The sequence below is a fragment of the Tenrec ecaudatus genome, chromosome 4 (genome assembly GCF_050624435.1).
Source record: "Tenrec ecaudatus isolate mTenEca1 chromosome 4, mTenEca1.hap1, whole genome shotgun sequence".
NCBI lineage: Eukaryota > Metazoa > Chordata > Mammalia > Afrosoricida > Tenrecidae > Tenrec > Tenrec ecaudatus.
Genome location: NC_134533.1, coordinates 16,626,286 through 16,645,783, shown reverse-complemented (window position 1 = coordinate 16,645,783; position 19,498 = coordinate 16,626,286). Strand labels below are relative to the sequence as shown.

The following is a 19,498-nucleotide window of genomic DNA, read 5'->3' as shown; positions in this document are numbered from 1 at the left end:
CAATGGTGTCATGCCAGCTTCCTTTGTGGGTCACAGATACTTAATTTGTTGTATCGCCCAGTCATTTGGTGGGAGTTGTGAAGATTATGCCTCGAAGAGACTAAGTGATTCACTGCAGGATATCTAGCATGTGTGCAAAGATTACTGAAGTAGGATGAGATAAACGCAATCCCCCTCAGGCCCCCAGAAAATTCATAAGGTACCATGTTAGAAAGTTACATGAGGCTGGTAGGTGCTTAGAGAGGATGGATGTACTATGAGGATGAGAGGAAATAATGAAGAAAGTATCATGTAATTAGTGGAAAAAATTTAATCATATTTGTTGTTTGAGTGAGTGCTAAATGGAATCTATATGCCTTCTATTTTGCATATAGGTTATATATATTATTAATACATTAAAAAATATCCAGCTACTCAAACCAACATGCTCCGGGCCACCTGGAATCTCCCAGTGACCTTTCTGAAGGCAGCTCTCACATCCTTGTTTCTCAAGCTGTAGATCAGAGGGTTGAGCATCGGGATGACCACAGTGTAGAAGACAGACACGACCTTGTCTTCTTCCAGGGATTTTTCTGAGCCACTCCGTATATACATGAAGGTGAGAGTCCCAAAGAAGAGGGCCACAGCCGTGAGGTGGGACACACATGTAGAGAAGGTTTTGGCCCTGCCACCCGAAGATTTCATCTTTAGGATGGCCTTGATGATGAACAGATAAGAAATCAAGATGATCAAAGCATTGACCACAATCACAAAGTTGCCAATGAAGACAATGACAATCTCCAAGCTTCTTGTGTCACTGCAGGCGAGCTTCAGCAGGGGCGGGAGGTCACAGAAGAAGAAGTTGATCTGATTGTCATCACAGAAGGTGAAAGTGAAGGTACATGTGGTACGCAGTATGGCCCCTGACACACCACACACATAGGCTCCTATTACCAAACTCCAGCAGATTCTGGGATTCATGGCCGCAGTATAAAGTAGTGGGTTTCTAATGGCAACATAACGGTCATAGGCCATCACTGCCAGTAGGAAACACTCGGTACTTGCACAGGTGGTGAAAAGAAAGAACTGGGCAGCACATTGGCCATAAGAGAGAGTTGTCTTGCCTGTGGCCAGTGTGGCCAGGATCTGAGGAGTGATGACTGAAGAATAGCATGTGTCCAAGAGGGAAAGATGGCTCAGGAAGAAGTACATTGGAGCGTGGAGTTGGGCATCTACGCGGATCAAAATGACCATCCCCATATTCCCCAGAAGGGTGACTACATAGAAACTCAGAAATATCATGAAGAGGGGAATCTCTAAATTGGGGTGATTGGTAAAGCCCACAAGGATGAACTCAGTAACTGTGGTGAGATTATACCTGGCCATGGGTAGAATATTGGTCTAAGGTGAAGAATGAAATTAAGCAATTTCTGAATTGATGGTCAAATTCTTTCTGTGATTGAAGTATGAGTTACATTTCTGGGTCAACCTCAAAGAGCTTAATTTTCACAATGTACCTGCTTGATCCTCCTTGGGTTTCTGATTTCGTTTTATACATTTCATGAAACTGAGACTTGTGTTTTTATTCATAATATTCTTGTTCATATTTGAGCATTCCTACAAGAGTAAGAGACACACAGATGTTCATAGTTTAAGTGATCCTGACAGCATCTATTCTAAACCCCAGGGAGCTGTAGAGTCTCTTCTACCATGTAGCCATCATGTGATCGTCTAGGAGCTGTGTAAAATATGTGATGCACAGGTTGCATCTGACCTTGTCTGACTTCTCAAGCGGAAAGTACCTAAATCATCTTCATGGGCAGCAGCTTCCCAAGGCTGATTCTTCTGACTGTGGTGCCAGGCACACTATCACCCTGCCACCTTTTTACAATTTCTGATAACAACCTTCCCTCCCACAGCTTTCACCACTGCTCAGTGTTTGCGAGTTCACTGCAATGGCCATGTAGAACTAACTCACAGAGAATACTAATGATAGTTGAGTTTATTAAGGAAGTTAATGGATTGTAACTCACATGAGAGAAATTTGGGATATAGCTGTTCCCCCAGGACAATCTATTTTCTGATATTCCTGCAGGAAGGCCTCTCTCCAATCTCTTGTCTTGGCTCTCCCCCACTCCAAAGCTACTTTAGGGATGCCAATATATACCCAAAGGGCATGTACTTCCATCTTAAGCCTCTGCCTGAAGGCGATTAACTCTAACTCTGTGGGTCAACAGCTAGCTCCCCCAATTAAGTATCTGCTGGCACCCCATACCACAAGCAACTCTCCTTGTTCTGTGGACTGAGAAGTCCACAGCTCCGGCTCTCAGTTGTGCTGTTGCCACTGCGACCCCTCATCTGTTGTCTCTTGTCTCAGCTATTTCCGGGATCAAAGAGTTTCAGTGCAGAGGGATCTTGGTGCTAGTGGACACATTTCATTTCTCCTTCATGTCCCTTGCTAGCAGTGAAATCTCCCATTCTGCTACTGAGATGGCGCCATTTAAACACAGGAGGATGGTAAACTGACCAATTTTATGTACAAGTTCTTACAGTCACAATCAGCCCTGTTCACAATCATTCACAGCTGACTCCTTTCAGTATCTTTCCCTATGTCTCCAATTCAGCTCCAACAGGAAAAACATTGTTTGGTGGAATTTACAAAAACAATGGCTGAAATGTCTGTAGTCACTCTACTGTGTGAGGCTTCGTCATTGGACAGCCCTATGCGTTCCTTTATGAACCAAATTTTCTCTCCCTGTCCCAACCACCCATTAGCCTGTGTTTTACACTTTCCATAGCTACAATTCTATTCCCCTCTCATGAAAGACTTTCAGAAATTGGAAGGTGATCTACTCTTGATGTTGACTATTCTCTCAGATTACACCTTAAGACAGTTTTCTTTTTCTTATGTGATTAGTTGATCGTACTTTTTTGGGTTTGTTTAAGCCTAGTTAGAATGCCACTAAATGAAAGCTGAAAGTCTTTCTCGCCACCTAACACTCACTCTCCTTGCTCAGATGCCATCCTCTTCAATATACCAGGTTGATCTTTATTTCTGTAATTTAAATCACCATGATTAAAAGTATGTTCAAACTTGTGGGCCTGCTCATCTAGTTGTAGGTCTTAAGGCACATTATCTAATCTTTTCTTCTTTAATTTCCTTATGCACAGTCTGAAAAAAATGCTCATGTCATAGTGTTATTTTGAGTAGTAGATAAGTTCGTAATTGTAAAAGGTGTTGAGCTGTGCCTGGCACACAGAAAGAGCCATGTAAGGTTATCATCATTAATTTTAGATAGTATGTATTGACTTCCTGTTCTGGAAGAAAATGTATTTTATCATATAAACTTTATTATAATGCTCTTTAGATCTTTTATGGATTTTCATACTTTAAAAAATAGGACAGATGCTAGGAAATTTCTTCCAAGCCTCTCTTAGTCCATCTACTTTAAATAATATATTTGCATCTCTAAGTCTTTGTTTCAATAATTGAGGAAGTAGATCTGAAGAGTCACTGAGTCGGATGAAGAATTTATTCCACCTTTCTTTTCTCCATCTTCTTTGTCCCATTAAAAAAAGCAATAAAAATGAACCCCAAACACCATTTTCAATACCTGCTATTCCCGTTAAATCTTCTACCCTCTGCCTATGAGTTAATTCAGGAAATGGTAATTGGTGTTTATTATGATGACACATGTTATTTTCTGAAAAAATATGTAAAGAAAAAAAGGCCAATTTCTTCTAGTAGATGTGTTGAAGCATCAAGTCAAATGAATACTTAATCCCTAATAATCTACTATTGCTTGAGATAGTTATGGCATGGTTTACTTTGTTATGACATTTTTTTCATTTAATACATTTCTTTTAAAATTGCTTTGTAATCATTTGAGTCACATCATAAAACTGCATGTTTGCTAACAGACCATTCCAAGTCCATGAAAGATGTTAAGTTCTGAGTGTTTTTTTTTTTTTTTGTGAGCTTTTGCAAGGAAACTCAGGATCCCATAACTTTTCTTCAAAGACAGCTGTACTGTAATAGGACCTTTAACATATAATATTTTATGGATTTCTTCCAACAATCATATGGAACAAGTGACATTAAGCTTATTTGCAAATGAGAAACTGAGACCAGGCATTTAAAACTATTTTTTGATTTCCATGTCAGTGTTTAGATTCAGTCTTCATACCAAAGACTCCTGGATTCATTACATTTTCTTCCATTCTGGAGGTTAACAGATGCCCAGAATGAGGTTTGTCATTACCCTTCTGGATTGTTTGCTTGGCTTCCTCATTAACATCTCCCCAATCTTCTCAGGTAAGACTTGGCTAATTCAGAGTCGTATATGTAATGAACTTCCGGGCTATGAACATTATGTCATCCAGTACCCTGGTGAATCCATAAACATCAAAGTTGGATTATTTTTAAAGACTCCATCCCTTAAAGCACAACTAGGAATTTGCTGTAGTAACATGCAGATTGTCATTTTTGACAAAATCGATAGTAATAAAAACTGCTCTTCATGATGCCTCTTTATTATTTTAAACATTTTCATGAATATCCTCCACACCCCTGTGAAATACACATGATCGACACTTTCATTAACCCCGAGTTAGTAAAACAGACCCTCAGAAAGGTTGGAAGTAAAAAAGTCAAAGAATTAGTTGTTTGCAAGCTTGGGCATAGTCGGCACAAATAACTGTGAGATTTCTCTCCCAGCCGAGTTCTAATTCCTCGGAGACCTTTCAGCAAGAGGACCTGAATTTGTGATGAAGTCTCCAATCACTCCAGATACCTGAAGAATCATCATAATAACTTTACTCTTTTTGTGCGGAGAGGGGCACAATTCCATTAGGCCTAGTGAATGCTGCCCTTGGGTTAGAGGCCCCCTCCAACTCAAATCAGTGGTCATATGAGGGGGTACCCCCCCTCACTGGAATTGTGCTGGGTAGAGTGGAGCCCTTCATACTATGCATTTTTCCTGCTAGGTGAGCATTGAGCAACTCACTCTGAGTTAGTGCACCTAGTGCCGTTGCCTGGGAAGGTTCCCTCTGGTCACAGTGAATTTTTTCATGAAAGCAGTTTCACTGGAATCTTGTATTTTTGTGATGGCTGATTTAAGAGAACAGCTTGTGGCTGTGAAATTTTGTTTCCTGCTTGGGAAAATGCTGCGGAAACTGTTGTGATGTTGAACACACCTTACAAGGACTGCACTATGGGAAAGACTAAACTGTATGAGTAGTTTTCTCATTTCAAAAGAGGTGAAATGTTGATTAATGACAAACCTCATTCTGGGCATCTGTTAACCTCCAGAATGGAAGAAAATGTTGACTTGTAGTGCAGTTGGAGTTTGTACCATTAGGTCAGACTGTTAATCAAGCTTTCTATTTAGAGTTTCTGAAAAGATTATGCAGCGATGTGTGACCCAAAAATGCCTGATTTGTTTCAGACGGAGGACTGGTTTTGTCAGCACGACAATGCACCTGCTCATGCATCTGAGTACACCAGTTTTTTTGGCAAAATGCAGCATGTCTCTTGTCCCACACACCTTACTCTCCTGACCTCGCTCCGTGAGGCTTGTTTTAGTTTCAGTGAATAAAGAGAGACATGAAAGGAGAGTGATTTGATGACATAGAAGAGGGGAAGGAAAAATGAGGGAGGTCTTGTCAGCCATCCAAACAGATGAGTTTGAAAAATGTTTCCAAGAATGGAATAGCAGATTTGAGAAATGTATTAAGTGTAATGGAGAGTACTTTGAAGGTAATGAAGTTGTTTCATAAAAAAAATTAAATACATAGTTTTGAAAAAAATTCCCTTTTTGAGGAGGGAACCTTCGTTTATCATAACATGTAACTTCTTATGGTCATTCTTCATCCTGCACCCCACCTAACCACTTACTCTAACAGCAGGGTTTGCTGATTAATTAGTTTCTTTGGATGTCTCTGGTGGTATGGTCAAGCATCATAGATACCATGTTTAGGATTGGGACTCACTCATATGTAAACTTCAAACATTTGCTTTTCTCCTTTGAGCTTTAATTTCTGCTCTGAAAAGTGGTGGGGCTATAATGCTGTTTTTAGGCATCATTGAATTGCTTCCGACCCATAGCAACCATATTCCCAACAGAAGCAAACCCTACTTCTTTGTGCCCTCCTCACCATTGCTCATTTGCTTGAGCCCATTGTTGCAGCCCCTGTGTCAATCCATCTCACTGAGGGCCTTGTCAGTAATATAAATCTCTCACACCTGTGAATTTTGTATACCTAGGGTTGGGGGCTAAGTGAGGCTTGAAAGAGTTTCCCGATATTTGTGCTATTTGACAAAATGTGTACTATTTACTGCCAACGATTGTATACCATGGGCTTCTATAAGAGCAAACAATCTATGTTAGAAGAATAACAATCTGAATAACAATCTATGTTATTCAGAATGCTACTTAGAAGCGATGGTGATAAGACTGTGTCTTACATAAATTGGAAATGTTAACCAGAAGGACCAAGGTCAATGAGAAAAGGAAATATCCTCAAGGAGATGGATGGGCACCATGCTTATAACACTGGGCTTGAACATAACTGTGATTTGAAACTGGGAGATAATTTGTTCTGCTCTATATGTTGTTGCTATGAGTTGGAACCAACTTGACAACATCTAACAACTCCAATTAGATATCTAAAATATAATAACACTGTTTCAACTGATCTATAGTTCCTTAACCATAATCCATAGGAGCCCCAGTGGTCCAGTGGTTAGGCATTGGGAGGCTAACTGCAAGGTTAGCAGTTTGAACCCACCAGCCCTTCCGAGGGAGAAAGATGAGGCTTTCTACTCCCACAAAGAGAGACAATCTCGGAAGTCCATGGGGGCAGTCCTACCCTGGCCTCTAGGGTCACCATGAGTTAGAATGGACTCCATGGCAGGGAGTTTGAAGAGTCAGAGTCTTGCAAACACACGTGGGCTGTTCTATCCTGTCCTATATAAGTTGGAATTTACTCGATGGCAGAGAATAAGCCCAATCCTATGGAATTCAGGGCAAGAATTGAGTTAAGCACATCTCTCCAGTCCCTGAAAAGCAACAGCTTTCTCAAGAGTAGGTCTTTCTTTATCTTTAAAACTTTATCCTCACCTGCTTTCATTTTGCTCTTAATTTTCTTCTCATTCGACTGCTATTTTCCCTGATGTTTTCTCTCTGGATATATATAGGTTTCAAAGAGTTTGTGGGAAAATTTCATTATCTTTTAATTATGTTTTTCTATAAACTTTTTTTAGCTCCTCATGTGTCTATACATATATTTATCATTTCATATTTTCTGTACTGTTTATTTGAATATATTTTATAGTACAGAGTACTCCATTTGTTTTAATATTTTCATATATGATATGCTAGTATAACTCCAATTTGGGGTTTCTTTTTCTACACATTGTAATTTGTATACGGTTGCAGGAAAATCAAGTTTGGTATATGTACTTTTGTAATGAATTTTCTGCATACAAATGCTCCTAAAAACTGTGAGTGTGAACCTCTGGGGTGCTAACTTGTCTATGGGTCACCAGTTTAATAAGGCAAAGAGTTGCATTATGAATCATAGTTATTTGATGGCAAATTTTGTGCAACTTCGTTTCGCTGACCCCTTACACTCTGTATATTTATGATTTAGGGATCCTCCTGGTAGTTATCTTGCTAATCAGATATTTCCTCCCTAATTTGGAACATTCCCCCAAAGTCCTCCAGGTTGAGCCCTATGGGGAGAGTGAAAGAGCTCAACACGGTTAACCCGCTCCACCTTTCTGGTTTCAGTATCTCAAAAACTATTAGTGCTAACCTTTGTCGAGTTCTTTACAGGCACCATGCTGACTGCTCTTTTTCATTTAATCTCACAATAAGGGTGTGAGAGAGGTATAATTAGCCTCTTTGTGTGCATGAGGTTTGTTGTTGTTATAGAGTGGTGAACCCCTGTGTGCAGAGTAGAACTGCCTCATAGGATTCTTAAGGCACATTGCTGGCCTCTCTTGGGACTTGCCTCTAGATGAGTTTGAGCTGCCAACTTTTCAGCCAATCATGGAGGTCTTTAATTGCACCATCCAGTGCATTAACTTTATTTTACAGATGATAAGAGTTGAGCTTAAAAACATTATATATTGTAAATATATTTATATATGAGGATAGGGAAATAGATCTATGTGCATATATTTAGAGGCTTAGTATTAAGGTAGCAGATGGACATTGGGTCTCTACTCAAGTACTCCTCAATGCAAGAACGCTTCATTTTATTAAACTGGCATTCCATGATACTCACCTTCCAGATACAATCTCTGAAGACAAAGCAGTTGCATAAAAAAATGTGGTAAAGAAAGCTGATGGAGTCCGGCTATCAAAAGATATAGTGTGTGGGGTCATAAAGGCTTGAAGGTAAACAATCGGCCATTTAGCTCAGAAGCAACAAAGCCCACATGGAAGAACACACCAGCCTGTGTGACCATGAGGTGCCGAAGGGATCAGTTATCAAGCATCAAAGAACAAAAAATCATATTATTGTGAATGAGGGAGGAGTGCGGAGTGGGGACTCAAAGCCCGTCTGTAGGCAACTGGACATCCCCTTACAGTAGGATTGCAGGGAAGAGAAGAGCCAGTCAGGGTGCAATGTAGCAATGATGAAACATACAACATTCCTCTAGATCCTAAATGCTTCAACCCACCCCCCTCACTATCATGATCCCAATTCTACCTTACAAATCTGGCTAGACTAGAATATGTACACTGATACAGATAGGAATTGGAAACACAGGGAATCCAGGGCGGATGATCCCTTCAGGACCAGTGGTGAGAGTAGCAATACTGAGAGGGTGGGGTGGAAAGAGGGAACCGATTACAGGGATCTACATATAACCCCCTCCCTGGAAAAATGGTTGAAGGGATGTCAGACAGTGTAAGATATGACAAAAATAATTTATAAATTATCAAGGGTTCATGAGGTAGGGGGTTGCAGGGAGGGAGAGGGAAAAAAGAGGAGCTGATACCAAGGGCTCAAGTAGAGAGCAAATGTTCTGAGAATGATCAGGGCAACAAATGTAAAAATGTGCTTTTCACAATTGATGTATGTATGGATTGTGATAAGAGTTGTATGAGTCCACAATGAAATGTAAACAAAACCAACAAAACAAACAAAAATCATATATTTTCTTTCCCAGTGTTTCAATGCTAGAAATAAATTTGTAGATCTAAACTCTGATCCCCTGAGTCCAGAGATACAGTGTTGAGTCACTATGCTATACTGCTTTGCTAATATTGAATATTGGGAACCATCATGAACATGATTCTGTGGCAATAAGGTCTCATATAATCCTTTCAATGATCCCATGAGATCCTTAGAAAGAAAAGAAACAATGGATGGTGTTGCAACTTGTTGGAAGTCACATTACTAGTCAGTGAAAAAGGCTGGATTTTAATTAATGTCTGTCTGATTTCAAAGCCGGATTTCTAGTACATATGATTATCACACCTCAGCATAATTACAGGAAACCCAGTGACTTAAAGGGAATTCTCTGGTCTAAGCTCTCCAATCAACCCCATATCCACATACCATCTTGTTTATATTTTATAAATCCACCTATTGACACTCACCAAAAACGCAACCAAATTCACTGCCATAGAACCAATTCTGACTCATTGCAACTAAGATTGAATAAAATGCAGCAGTTGATTTAAAAAAATCCAGTCTTACTTGGTGTAAAGTTGAAATGCCAGCATGAAGTCAACTCTATCAGATGACAAGTTCAAATGACAATGTTCAGATTCTTTGTCCAGTTCCACCTTCCAAGTTTGTGGGAAATTATAGCAGAGTGGGTTCTTCCCAAGGTTAGTAGGTGGCAATTATGTCTTAATTATCTGGCAGAACAAGTCTAGGTAGACTCATCTTAGATCTAAGATTGTTCAGCATCTTGTTGGAAGAATCTAAGATGATCCAAATCACTAACAAGGACCAATAGAGATACATAAGCATGTTTTTTTTTCTGGCTAAACATACAAGCACGGTATTTTAAATGCTTTCAGGGATGGCTTTGTGGAAAGGATGCAGTGAGCTCAAAGTTTGTCTCTGCACCAGGAGTAGCACCTAGAATGTTCCCCAGGGCTCTCAGGAAAAGTTCCTCCTATCAGAGTGGACACACTTTAGTAGGAGCTCATTATCTCCTCTCTTCATTTGAGAGAAGAGAAACAAATCTTGTGGGATTAACGGTGAGTCTCAAAGCTCCTCTGCAGCTCCTGAAGGGATTGAATATGTTTTTCTTTGTCTGGTCCTAATGTAATCTCCCACTATCTTACAGATACTCAGTGCATCTCAGGGCTGGCGACTCTTGTCAAGTTCTCTTTACACTTCATCCATCCTTGGTTCTCAGGTTGAGTCCCATCTCAGGTGTTGGAACCCAGCAGTATTGCCCGCTGGAATTTCATAAGGAAGGATGTTTATTGATTCCGGAGGAAGTGAAGCAGGGGCAGCCTAGACAAAAGGCTTGCGCTGATTGAAATCCATACCCCATGTAGCTTATTGGTTCACCTTTCTATTAGATGCATTTGCATGGTTTCCATGGGCAAAGACTTTCTCTGGCTGCTCCAGTTCTTATCTGTTCTCTGGTCTCTGAAATCCTTTTTTCTTTCTTTGAATTTCAATTGATTTTAGTTATTTTTATGAATAATTTTATTGGGGGAGCTCTTACAGATCTTATCACCATCCACAATCCAATTGTTTTAAGCACAGTTGTGCATATGTTGCCATCATCAATTCCAAAACATTTTATTTCTATTTGAGCATTTGGTATCAGCTCCTCTTCCTCCCCTCCTTCCCCTGAAATCCCTTTGAAAGAAACACAGTATTTCACTCAGTTTCACTTATCTTACATGGCTCATAGCTGTTTCTTGATGGTTAGTCTAATCTTACCAGCTAGACTGTAGGTTCCTGGAGGAACCATCTTCCCCTGCTAGCATGTATCCTGCTTCGTGGAGTTCCCCTTCTTTCCCGTGTGTTTTCATAAAATCATTATTGTAGGATCACTGAAGGAGGGTTCTCGAAGAGACCACATGTCCCCATATCCTCCCAAGTAACATGACTGGTATAACACCCTACAATAATTAACAAGCAGTAAGCTAGTCAGCAAAAAAGGACTCCTGGAGACACTGGCCATTCAAGCTTCCAATGCATTTCCAACAGTATTTACCATCATATCTTGTAATTGAATATCTATTTGAATTCATTTGTGGCAAGATTATGTCCTGGTGGGACAGTGGTTTAATTGCTAGCAAAGTCTGTGATTGGAACCCCCTAGCTTCTCGGTGGAAGATGGATGTGACAGTTTCCTTTTGTAATGGTTTTAGTCTTGGAAATTCTAGGAGATAGTCCTCATCTGTCTTACAGCGATTTTGTGATATAGAACTGACTAAATGACAACTTTTTTTTTAAGAACACGTGCATTGTACTGCAACTATTTCCTAGAGAGGCACGGAAGGTAGAGCGGCATGTGGGTCAGGAACAGAGCGAAGTGAGGGAGATTATGTCAGCATAAATACTCTATTAAACATCACACGGGGAGCTTGTAGGAGCCTTGGTGGCACATTAATTATCTGCCCAGCTACTAGCCAAAAGGTTGGCAGCTCAATCCTGTTAGCTACTCTGTGCAAGAAAACTGTGGCAGAACTAAAGATCCCACTCTTACGAACTGTAGGGGACATTTTACTCTTGTTCCATATAGCTTAGTTGAAATTAACTTCATGGCAATGTTTTAAATTTAAATAGGTTTTATTTTTAAAAAGTATTTCATTTAAACAATAAATCCTTTATTTCTTGTTTTAGAATAATTACCACATAAATTTTTTGTTATATACTAACAATACTTTATTGAGGTATACTTTGCCTCAGTAAACTTTACCTGAGTAAAATTAACCAATATTACAGGTACTGCTGAATGACTTATACACATATAAATTACATATACATTACATATGCATCACATACATTACATACAAATCATATAGAAATGATATATAGATGGCATGTAAATTACACACATATAAAACCATCACCACGATCAAGATATAGAAAATTAGAAAACCATAGACAATTATTTCCTCTCCTTATTCAGTCCTTATAATTCTTCCCCTACTGTCCACTATTCTGATTTCTATCATGTTGAACATCATAGAAGTGAAATCATACAACGTGCATTTTTTTGGGTCTGCCTTATTCCATTCAACTTACTACTTTTGACATTTTCTGGGTATACCAACTGTAAGCTTACTTGGATAAGAAGGCTGAATCTGGATAAGAATCTCCAGTTTCATGATTCCCTTTTATTATATGTTCAGATTCTTAGTCTTTACCACTAGAACTCATCAGGAGAGAGCTTACAATGGTTTAATTTCTTGTTATAGGGCTTATGATTTTGCTTTAAAACCTTAGGGCCCTTGCCTATGGTGCTTCCTTTGTACTTTTTTTCTATTTAAATATAGCATCTTAATTTGCTACAAACCCTGTTAGCAATGTCACATTTGTTGATAGAGATATAAAAGACAGAGACACATGCTGTTGAGCCTAGACCAAATGGAGGTCTTTTTTTTTTTTTTTTTTAATGTTCTGGAAGCCTCCCAGGAACCTGCTCAAGGATAAGACTAACAAAGTCTGAATATGGTCTCTGCAGCCTTCTAAACCTAAAGGAATCCACTGAATGTCTTACTTTACCCATATGTATAAGGGGCAAAAGGGCATACACTTGGCCTTTGCTCTAGAAGGGATATCCTGAAATTCCCCCAGCATATTCATCATCTAGAGACTCCTCTGAGCTCTCTAGAGAAGCAGATATAAATATATAAATATAAATATGTATATATAAAGAAAATAGCTCACATAGTTGTAGAAGTAGACAAATCCAAGTCCAGGCAGGTTCCACATTTGTGAGTCAGACGTTAGACTGGAGGGGGCTGATGACACCAATTTTTGCAGCAAGATGATAAGCTGGTGGCTCTAGAGGCCTGTAAATCCATGGGCAATAGATCAGGCTGTTGTTGCAGAGGCAAAGGAACGTAAGGTCCTCAGAGGAGATGTCTGGTTTCCGATGACTCCCAGAATCAGCAGGCAATATGGGGGCAGTTGGCCCATGTCCAAAGAACCAGAGGTGGATGAGAGAGATGCACATTTCAGTGTTAGCAAAAGCTTTTCCACGTGACCCACATATTGTCAGCAGGATATACCACCGAAGAAACTTCCTTGTAACAGAATGCCTCAGGATTGTGTTCTGAGGGTGTTGCATCCACCTAATTTTTGAACACCCACTGCCTGTCAGTTTGTCATACTTTGGTGGCTTGTGCGTTGCTGTGATTCTGGAAGGGATGCCCTTGGTATTTCAAAACCCAGCCAGGTCACCCAAAGTAAACAACTTTTCAGCAGAAATTCCAGATGAAGAATTGACTAAGAAGAAGAAATAGGCTGCTCAATTAGAAGGAATTAGACACTGAAAATTTTATGGATTGCATTAAAGCATTGCCAGATACTGAAGGCCTATTGAATAGCAGCAGAACATTCTCAGATATAGTGCCTGAAGTCCTGAAGACCCTCAACATAGGATTGAGGAAGAACTGCCTTCTCAAAGTACAGTTGACTATAATGACCTTGATGGAGTAAGCCTTGCAGGAGTAAAGACTTTGGGACCTTCACTTGGTGATGGGGCATGACGCAAAATGAGAAGAAACAGTTGTCAAAATCTATGAATAATCAGAACTTGGAATGCATTATGAATCCAGGAAATTTGGAGCTTATAAAAAATGAAGTGGAATGGATAAAGATTGATATTCTAGTCATTAGTTGAAATGGACTGGTGTTGGTCATTCTGAATCAGAAAGTCCTATGGTTTACTAAGTCAGAATGACAAATTGAAGAGGAGTGGTATTGAATTCATCATTAAGAAGGATATTTCAAGAACTATCTTTAATTACAATGCTGTCTGTGATAGCATTGTATCTGCACACAAAGAAAACCCATCAATACAACTGTCCTAATTTACCCACAGATCACGAAAGCTAGTGATAAACAGATGGAAAAATTCTAGCAACATATTCAGGCTGAAATTGATCAAACATTCCATCACATTGCATTGAAAATTATAGGTGACTGGACTGCAAAAGTTGGAAACAAAGAGGGAGGAATAGTAGTTGGAAAATATGCCCTCGGTGATAGAATCAACGCTGGAGGTCACATGGTAGAATTTTGCAAGACCAATGCTTTCTTCATTGTAAATACCATTTTTCAATATCAGCAGATAAAACCAGGCCAGCAGCCAACTGTAGAGCAGACCATCCATTACTCATATGTAAGTTGAGGTTGGAGTTGAAGGAAATTAAAATAAATTCACAAGAGCTAAAATACAACCTTGAGTCTACCCTACTTGAATTTATAGAATACTTCAAGAACAGTTTTGACATATTGATCTTTAATTTAGAAGACCTGATGAGCTATGGGATGACGTCAAGAAAATAATACATGAAGAAAGAAAAAGATAATTAAAATGCAGGACAGAAAGAAAGAATACTTTCAGGAGAGACTCTGAAATTTGCTCTTAATCATAGAATAGCTAAGACAAATAATATAGCTCAGGTAAAAGTTGCAATATTGAAAGAGTCTATGGGAAATATATTGAACAATCCAGGAAGCATCAAAAGAATATGGAAAGAGCTCTGTGTGAAGATAGCCAACTGATCACACAGAAAGTGAATCTGCCCTAGAATAAGAAATGAAAAGGATAACATCACCACTTATCCAAATGAAATGAAAAGAATTATAGCACACATTTATGAAAAATTGTACTCCAACATGTCTGATAATCTAGAAGAAATGGACAAATATTAGAAATACACCGCCCTCCCAAATGAGCACAGACAGATGTAGAAAACCTCAAGAGGCCCATCACAAACGAAATAGAGAAGGTCATCAAGAAATTTCCCACCCTCACAGCACAGGACCTAATGGCTTCAGAGGGGAATTCCACCAGCATTCAGTGAAGGTTTGTCAGCAATCCTATACAAATGATTTCAGAGTATAGAAAAGAACAACAAACTCCCAAATTCATGCTATGGAGTGAGCAAAACTCTGATACCAAAATCACACAAACACCGCATAAAGACAGAAGCGTGCACAGCAATGATCCTCATGAACATAGATGTAAAATTCTGGCCAATAGAATCTAAAACATATAAAAAAATAATTCATCATGACCAAGAGAGATTCAGACCAGGGATGCAAGCAAGGCTGAACATTAGCAACAACAATAACAACAACCAATCCATATAATCCACCTCATAAACAAAGCAAAGAACAAGAACCACATGATCATATCAATAGATGCAGAAAAGGTATTTGGCAATGCCTAACATGTTTCTGATAAAATGCTCAAAAAAACAGAAATAGAAAGGAAATTCCTCAACATAATAAAGACCACATAAGAAAAACCAGTGCCAACATCCTACTCAATGGAGAAACTGGAAACATTTTCCCTGAAAATGGGAACTAGACAAGGATGCCCCTACTTTACTCTTATTCAACATCACACTGGAAATTGTAGCTAGAACCATCAGACAACAAAAATAAATCAAGAATATTCAAATAAGCAAAGAACTGAAACTCTTGCTACTTGCAGATGATATGGTTCTATATATACAGAACCCAAAAGCCCACAAAAATACTGTTGGCAACAATAGAGGGATTTGGCAAAGTAGCAGGATACAAGATGAACAAGAAGAAATCAATTGGATTCCTGTACACAAGCGAAGAGAGCTCTGATAAAGATATTAAGAAAGCAATACAATTTACACTAGCCACATGAAAGAGCTAGGAAAATAGCTAGGGAAAAAACCAAACCAAAGAAACAAAAGACTTGGACAAAGGCAGCTACAGAAGAAATAAAAAAAAAGCCCTACTGTATATACTCATGTATAAGTCGAGTTTTTCAGCACATTTTTTAATACAGTTTTGTGGTAAAACTAGGTGCCTTGGCTGATATTTGGGTCAGCTTATACTAGAGTGTATAGGTATATAAATGGAAGAATATCCTATGCTTATGGATAGGCAGACTATAAAATGAAAACATCAATATTACCTAAAACTATCTATAGATACAATGCAATCTAGATCCAAATCCCAACATTGTTCTTTAAAGAATTGGAAAACCTAATTACCAATTTCATATGGAGAGGGAAGAGACCCAAACTAAGCAAATAACTTCTTTTAAAAAAGGAAGAACCAGGTAGGAGTGCTCACATTACTCAACTTCAAAACCTATTACATAGCCACAGTAGTTAAAATAACCTGGTACTGGTAAAATGATAGATATGTAGACAAATGAAACAGAATAGAAACCCAGAAATAAATGTATCTACCTACAGACAGCTGCTCTTTCACAAAGGATCAAAAACTATCAAATAGGCTAGGGGCAGCCTCTTCAACAAATGGTGTTGGAAAAATATACAGAAGAATGACACAAGACCCATATATCTTCCCACGATGAATAAAAGACCTAAATGTAAACCCCAGAGCTCTAAGGGTCATCAATGAGAGAATATGGACAAATTTGAGGGTCCTACTATAGGGCATATACAGACTACCAAAGGACACACACATAGTAGGTGACAAGGACCTACTGAAAACGAAACCCTTATGCACATCAAAAGAATAAAATGAGCGGTCACAGATTTGGAAAAATTGTTTAGCAATGAAACAGTAAACAAGAGTCTACTTATCAAAATTGATGGAAAGCTAGAACACCCCAATAAGTGAATAACAAATGACCCAGTTAAAAACTGGGGAAATGACACGAATAGGCAATTCACCCAAAATGGCATTCAAATGGCTAAGACACACATGAAAAAATGTTCCTGATGACTAACTATCTGGGAGATGCAAATCAGAGCTATGATGAGATTTCACCTTACACCCGCAATGATAGTCCAATTAAAAAAACCCCACAGCAACAACAAATGATAGTTGAATTAAAAGAAAAACCCCACAGTAACAATAAATGTTGGAGAAGAAGTGGAGAAATTAGAACTCGTATACATTACTGGTGCATTTATAAACATGTACAAACACTATTAAAAATGATAAGGAGCTACTTAAAACAACTGGGAATGGACATCCCATATGATCCAGCAATATCAATACTGGCCATAAACCCAAAGAGGTAAGAGACAGATCAAGACCAGATGCCTGCTTTTTCACATAGATTTCAGCACAGTTTACAATAGCAAGAAGCTGAAAACAGCCCAAATATGCATCGGTAGAAGAATGGATAAAGAAAGGCTATTATATAACACAGTGGAATACTATGTAGCCCTAAAAAAGAGAAGAAACCAGGAAACACCTCATCATACTGAATGAAATTAGCCAATACAAAAGGACAACTATATGAGACCACAACTATAAAAATAAACCCCAAGACAAAGGCAGGCTCTTGTTCTCAAGTCGTCTAATCTTTTATTCCATTTTCCCAGGCAGCGAAGTAGTGTGCATGCCTGGAGCTCATGACCCATATTCCACCCCCTTTCATCTTAAAAGACACTGTGACAGGGTGAGCCTCATCGCAACTGAGTCAGTTTCCCAGAATTCAGAGAAAGGAAATGGACCAATCTGTTCTTACATATAACATTACTGTATTCTCACCCCAATAAATGGACACTATTTAAAAAAAATTGCCACTCTTACAAGAGTGATTAGTGAGCCTTACTGGAAACCCAACTGAAGAGGCCACTGTGGGGTGGAGGGTGTTTCTGTGCTGAAGGAAGTGACTATGCTTCTGTGGATGGGTAAACCTGGCAGGGTAGCATGCTATTGGGAAAGTACCAATGTTAACTATATTGGCCACCAAGGGGGGAATAAGTCTAGAATCTTGTACCTAACTGAACTCTTTTTTTTCCCTGAAAGATTTTTTTCCCCTAAAAGTTTTATTGGTACATCACCCACATATCATACAATTCAACAGCTCAACTATGTTAAGAAGAGCTGTACAATCTTTACCACAATCAATTTGAGAACATTTTCTTTGCCCCCCATACTCTTGGTTATTCATGTAATTTCTGTTTTTCTGTTTGGCCTGTTTTTTTTCTAAATCATTTTTATTGGGGGCTCTTACAGATGTTATAACAACCCATAAATCAATTATATCAAGCAAACTTGTACATATGTTGCCATCATCATTTCCAAAACATTGTCTTTGTATTTTAGCTCTTACTATCTTCTCCTCTTTTTTCCCTTCCTCCCCATCCTCCCACCTTCATGAACCCTTGATAAATTATATATTATTATTATTTGTTTCATATCTGACACCATATGCTGTATCCCTTCACGCATGTTTCTGTTATTTGTCCCCTTCAGGGGGAGTTAGACATCCATCATTGCTATCGGTTGCCCCCTGGGCCTTCCCACCCCCCCACACACCTCCACCTACTCTCATGGTATCGCTATTCCCATTTCGGTTTCTGAGGGGTTTACCTGTTCTGGCTTCTGTGTGTCAAAAGTTCTTATCTGTACTGATGTACATACTCCAGTCTAGCAGGAGGTAAAACTGGGGTCATGATAGTGGGGGTAGGGTGGGGAGGGGAAACATTAAATAATCAGAGGAATGTTGTGTATTTTGTTGGTGCTATATTGCACCCTGAATGACTCATCCCTTCCTTACGACCCTTCTGTGAGGGGATGTCCAATTGTCTACAGATGGGTTTTGGTTTCTACTCTGACCCCTCTGCTTCACATTGAAATAATTGTTTCTTGATCTTCTAATACCGGATCCTGTGGACATCTCGTGACCACACAGGCTGGTGTGCTTCTTTTATGTGGACTTTACTGCTTCCCTGCTAGATGGCCACCCCAGGCACTATGTCTTTTAATAGCTGGACACCATCAGCTTTCTTTACCACATTTGCTTATGCACTCATTTTGTTTTCAGTGATCATGTTGGGAAGATGAATATCACAGAGTGCCAGGTTATTAGAATAAAGTGTTCTTGTGTTGAGGGAGTACTTGAGTAGTGGTCCAATGTCTGTCTGTGACCTTAATGATTTAACATATATGTACATAGATCAATACACTAATCCTTTTATATTAATATGTTTATATTTGTACATGCCTATATTTATACCTCTACATATGTCTTTTGCCTACTGGATCTTTCCTCTGTTTCCTTTTACTTTCCATCTGCCCCACTATCATGGTCATCCTTAATTCAGTTCTTAGTAATTCCTCTCAGCCACATTATATTTGATCAAACACCACCAGTCATTCTATATATCCTCTTTGGCATTTATTTTAGATCCTTTGTTGTTCCCTTGTCCCTGAGTTTGTTGGCTCCCCACTCATTTTCCCTGTCTCCTCCTCTTCCATGTACTCTCCTCTGCCAGCAGTCCTTTTGCTTTCTCCTCAGGATTGTTTATTCTGCCTATCTTATCTAGACAGATATATAAAATCAATAAATTAATTAAAAAGCCTATAAATAGTA

The 19,498-nt window shown here is 39.0% G+C and overlaps 1 protein-coding gene across 1 annotated transcript; it reads right to left on the bottom strand.

Annotated features, from left to right (window-relative positions):
- Window positions 1-414: 414 nt before the first annotated feature.
- LOC142446348 (olfactory receptor 9I1-like) lies at window positions 415-1,365 on the bottom strand. The gene has a single exon (XM_075548107.1). It carries the CDS (start codon window positions 1,363-1,365, stop codon window positions 415-417), a length of 951 nt encoding a protein of 316 aa, XP_075404222.1.
- Between the last annotated feature and the right edge of the window lie 18,133 nt (window positions 1,366-19,498).

Excerpts from the sequence above, each read along its gene's own strand:
- LOC142446348 (XM_075548107.1), bottom strand. The coding sequence starts at position 1,365 with ATGGCCAGGTATAATCTCACCACAGTTACTGAGTTCATCCTTGTGGGC.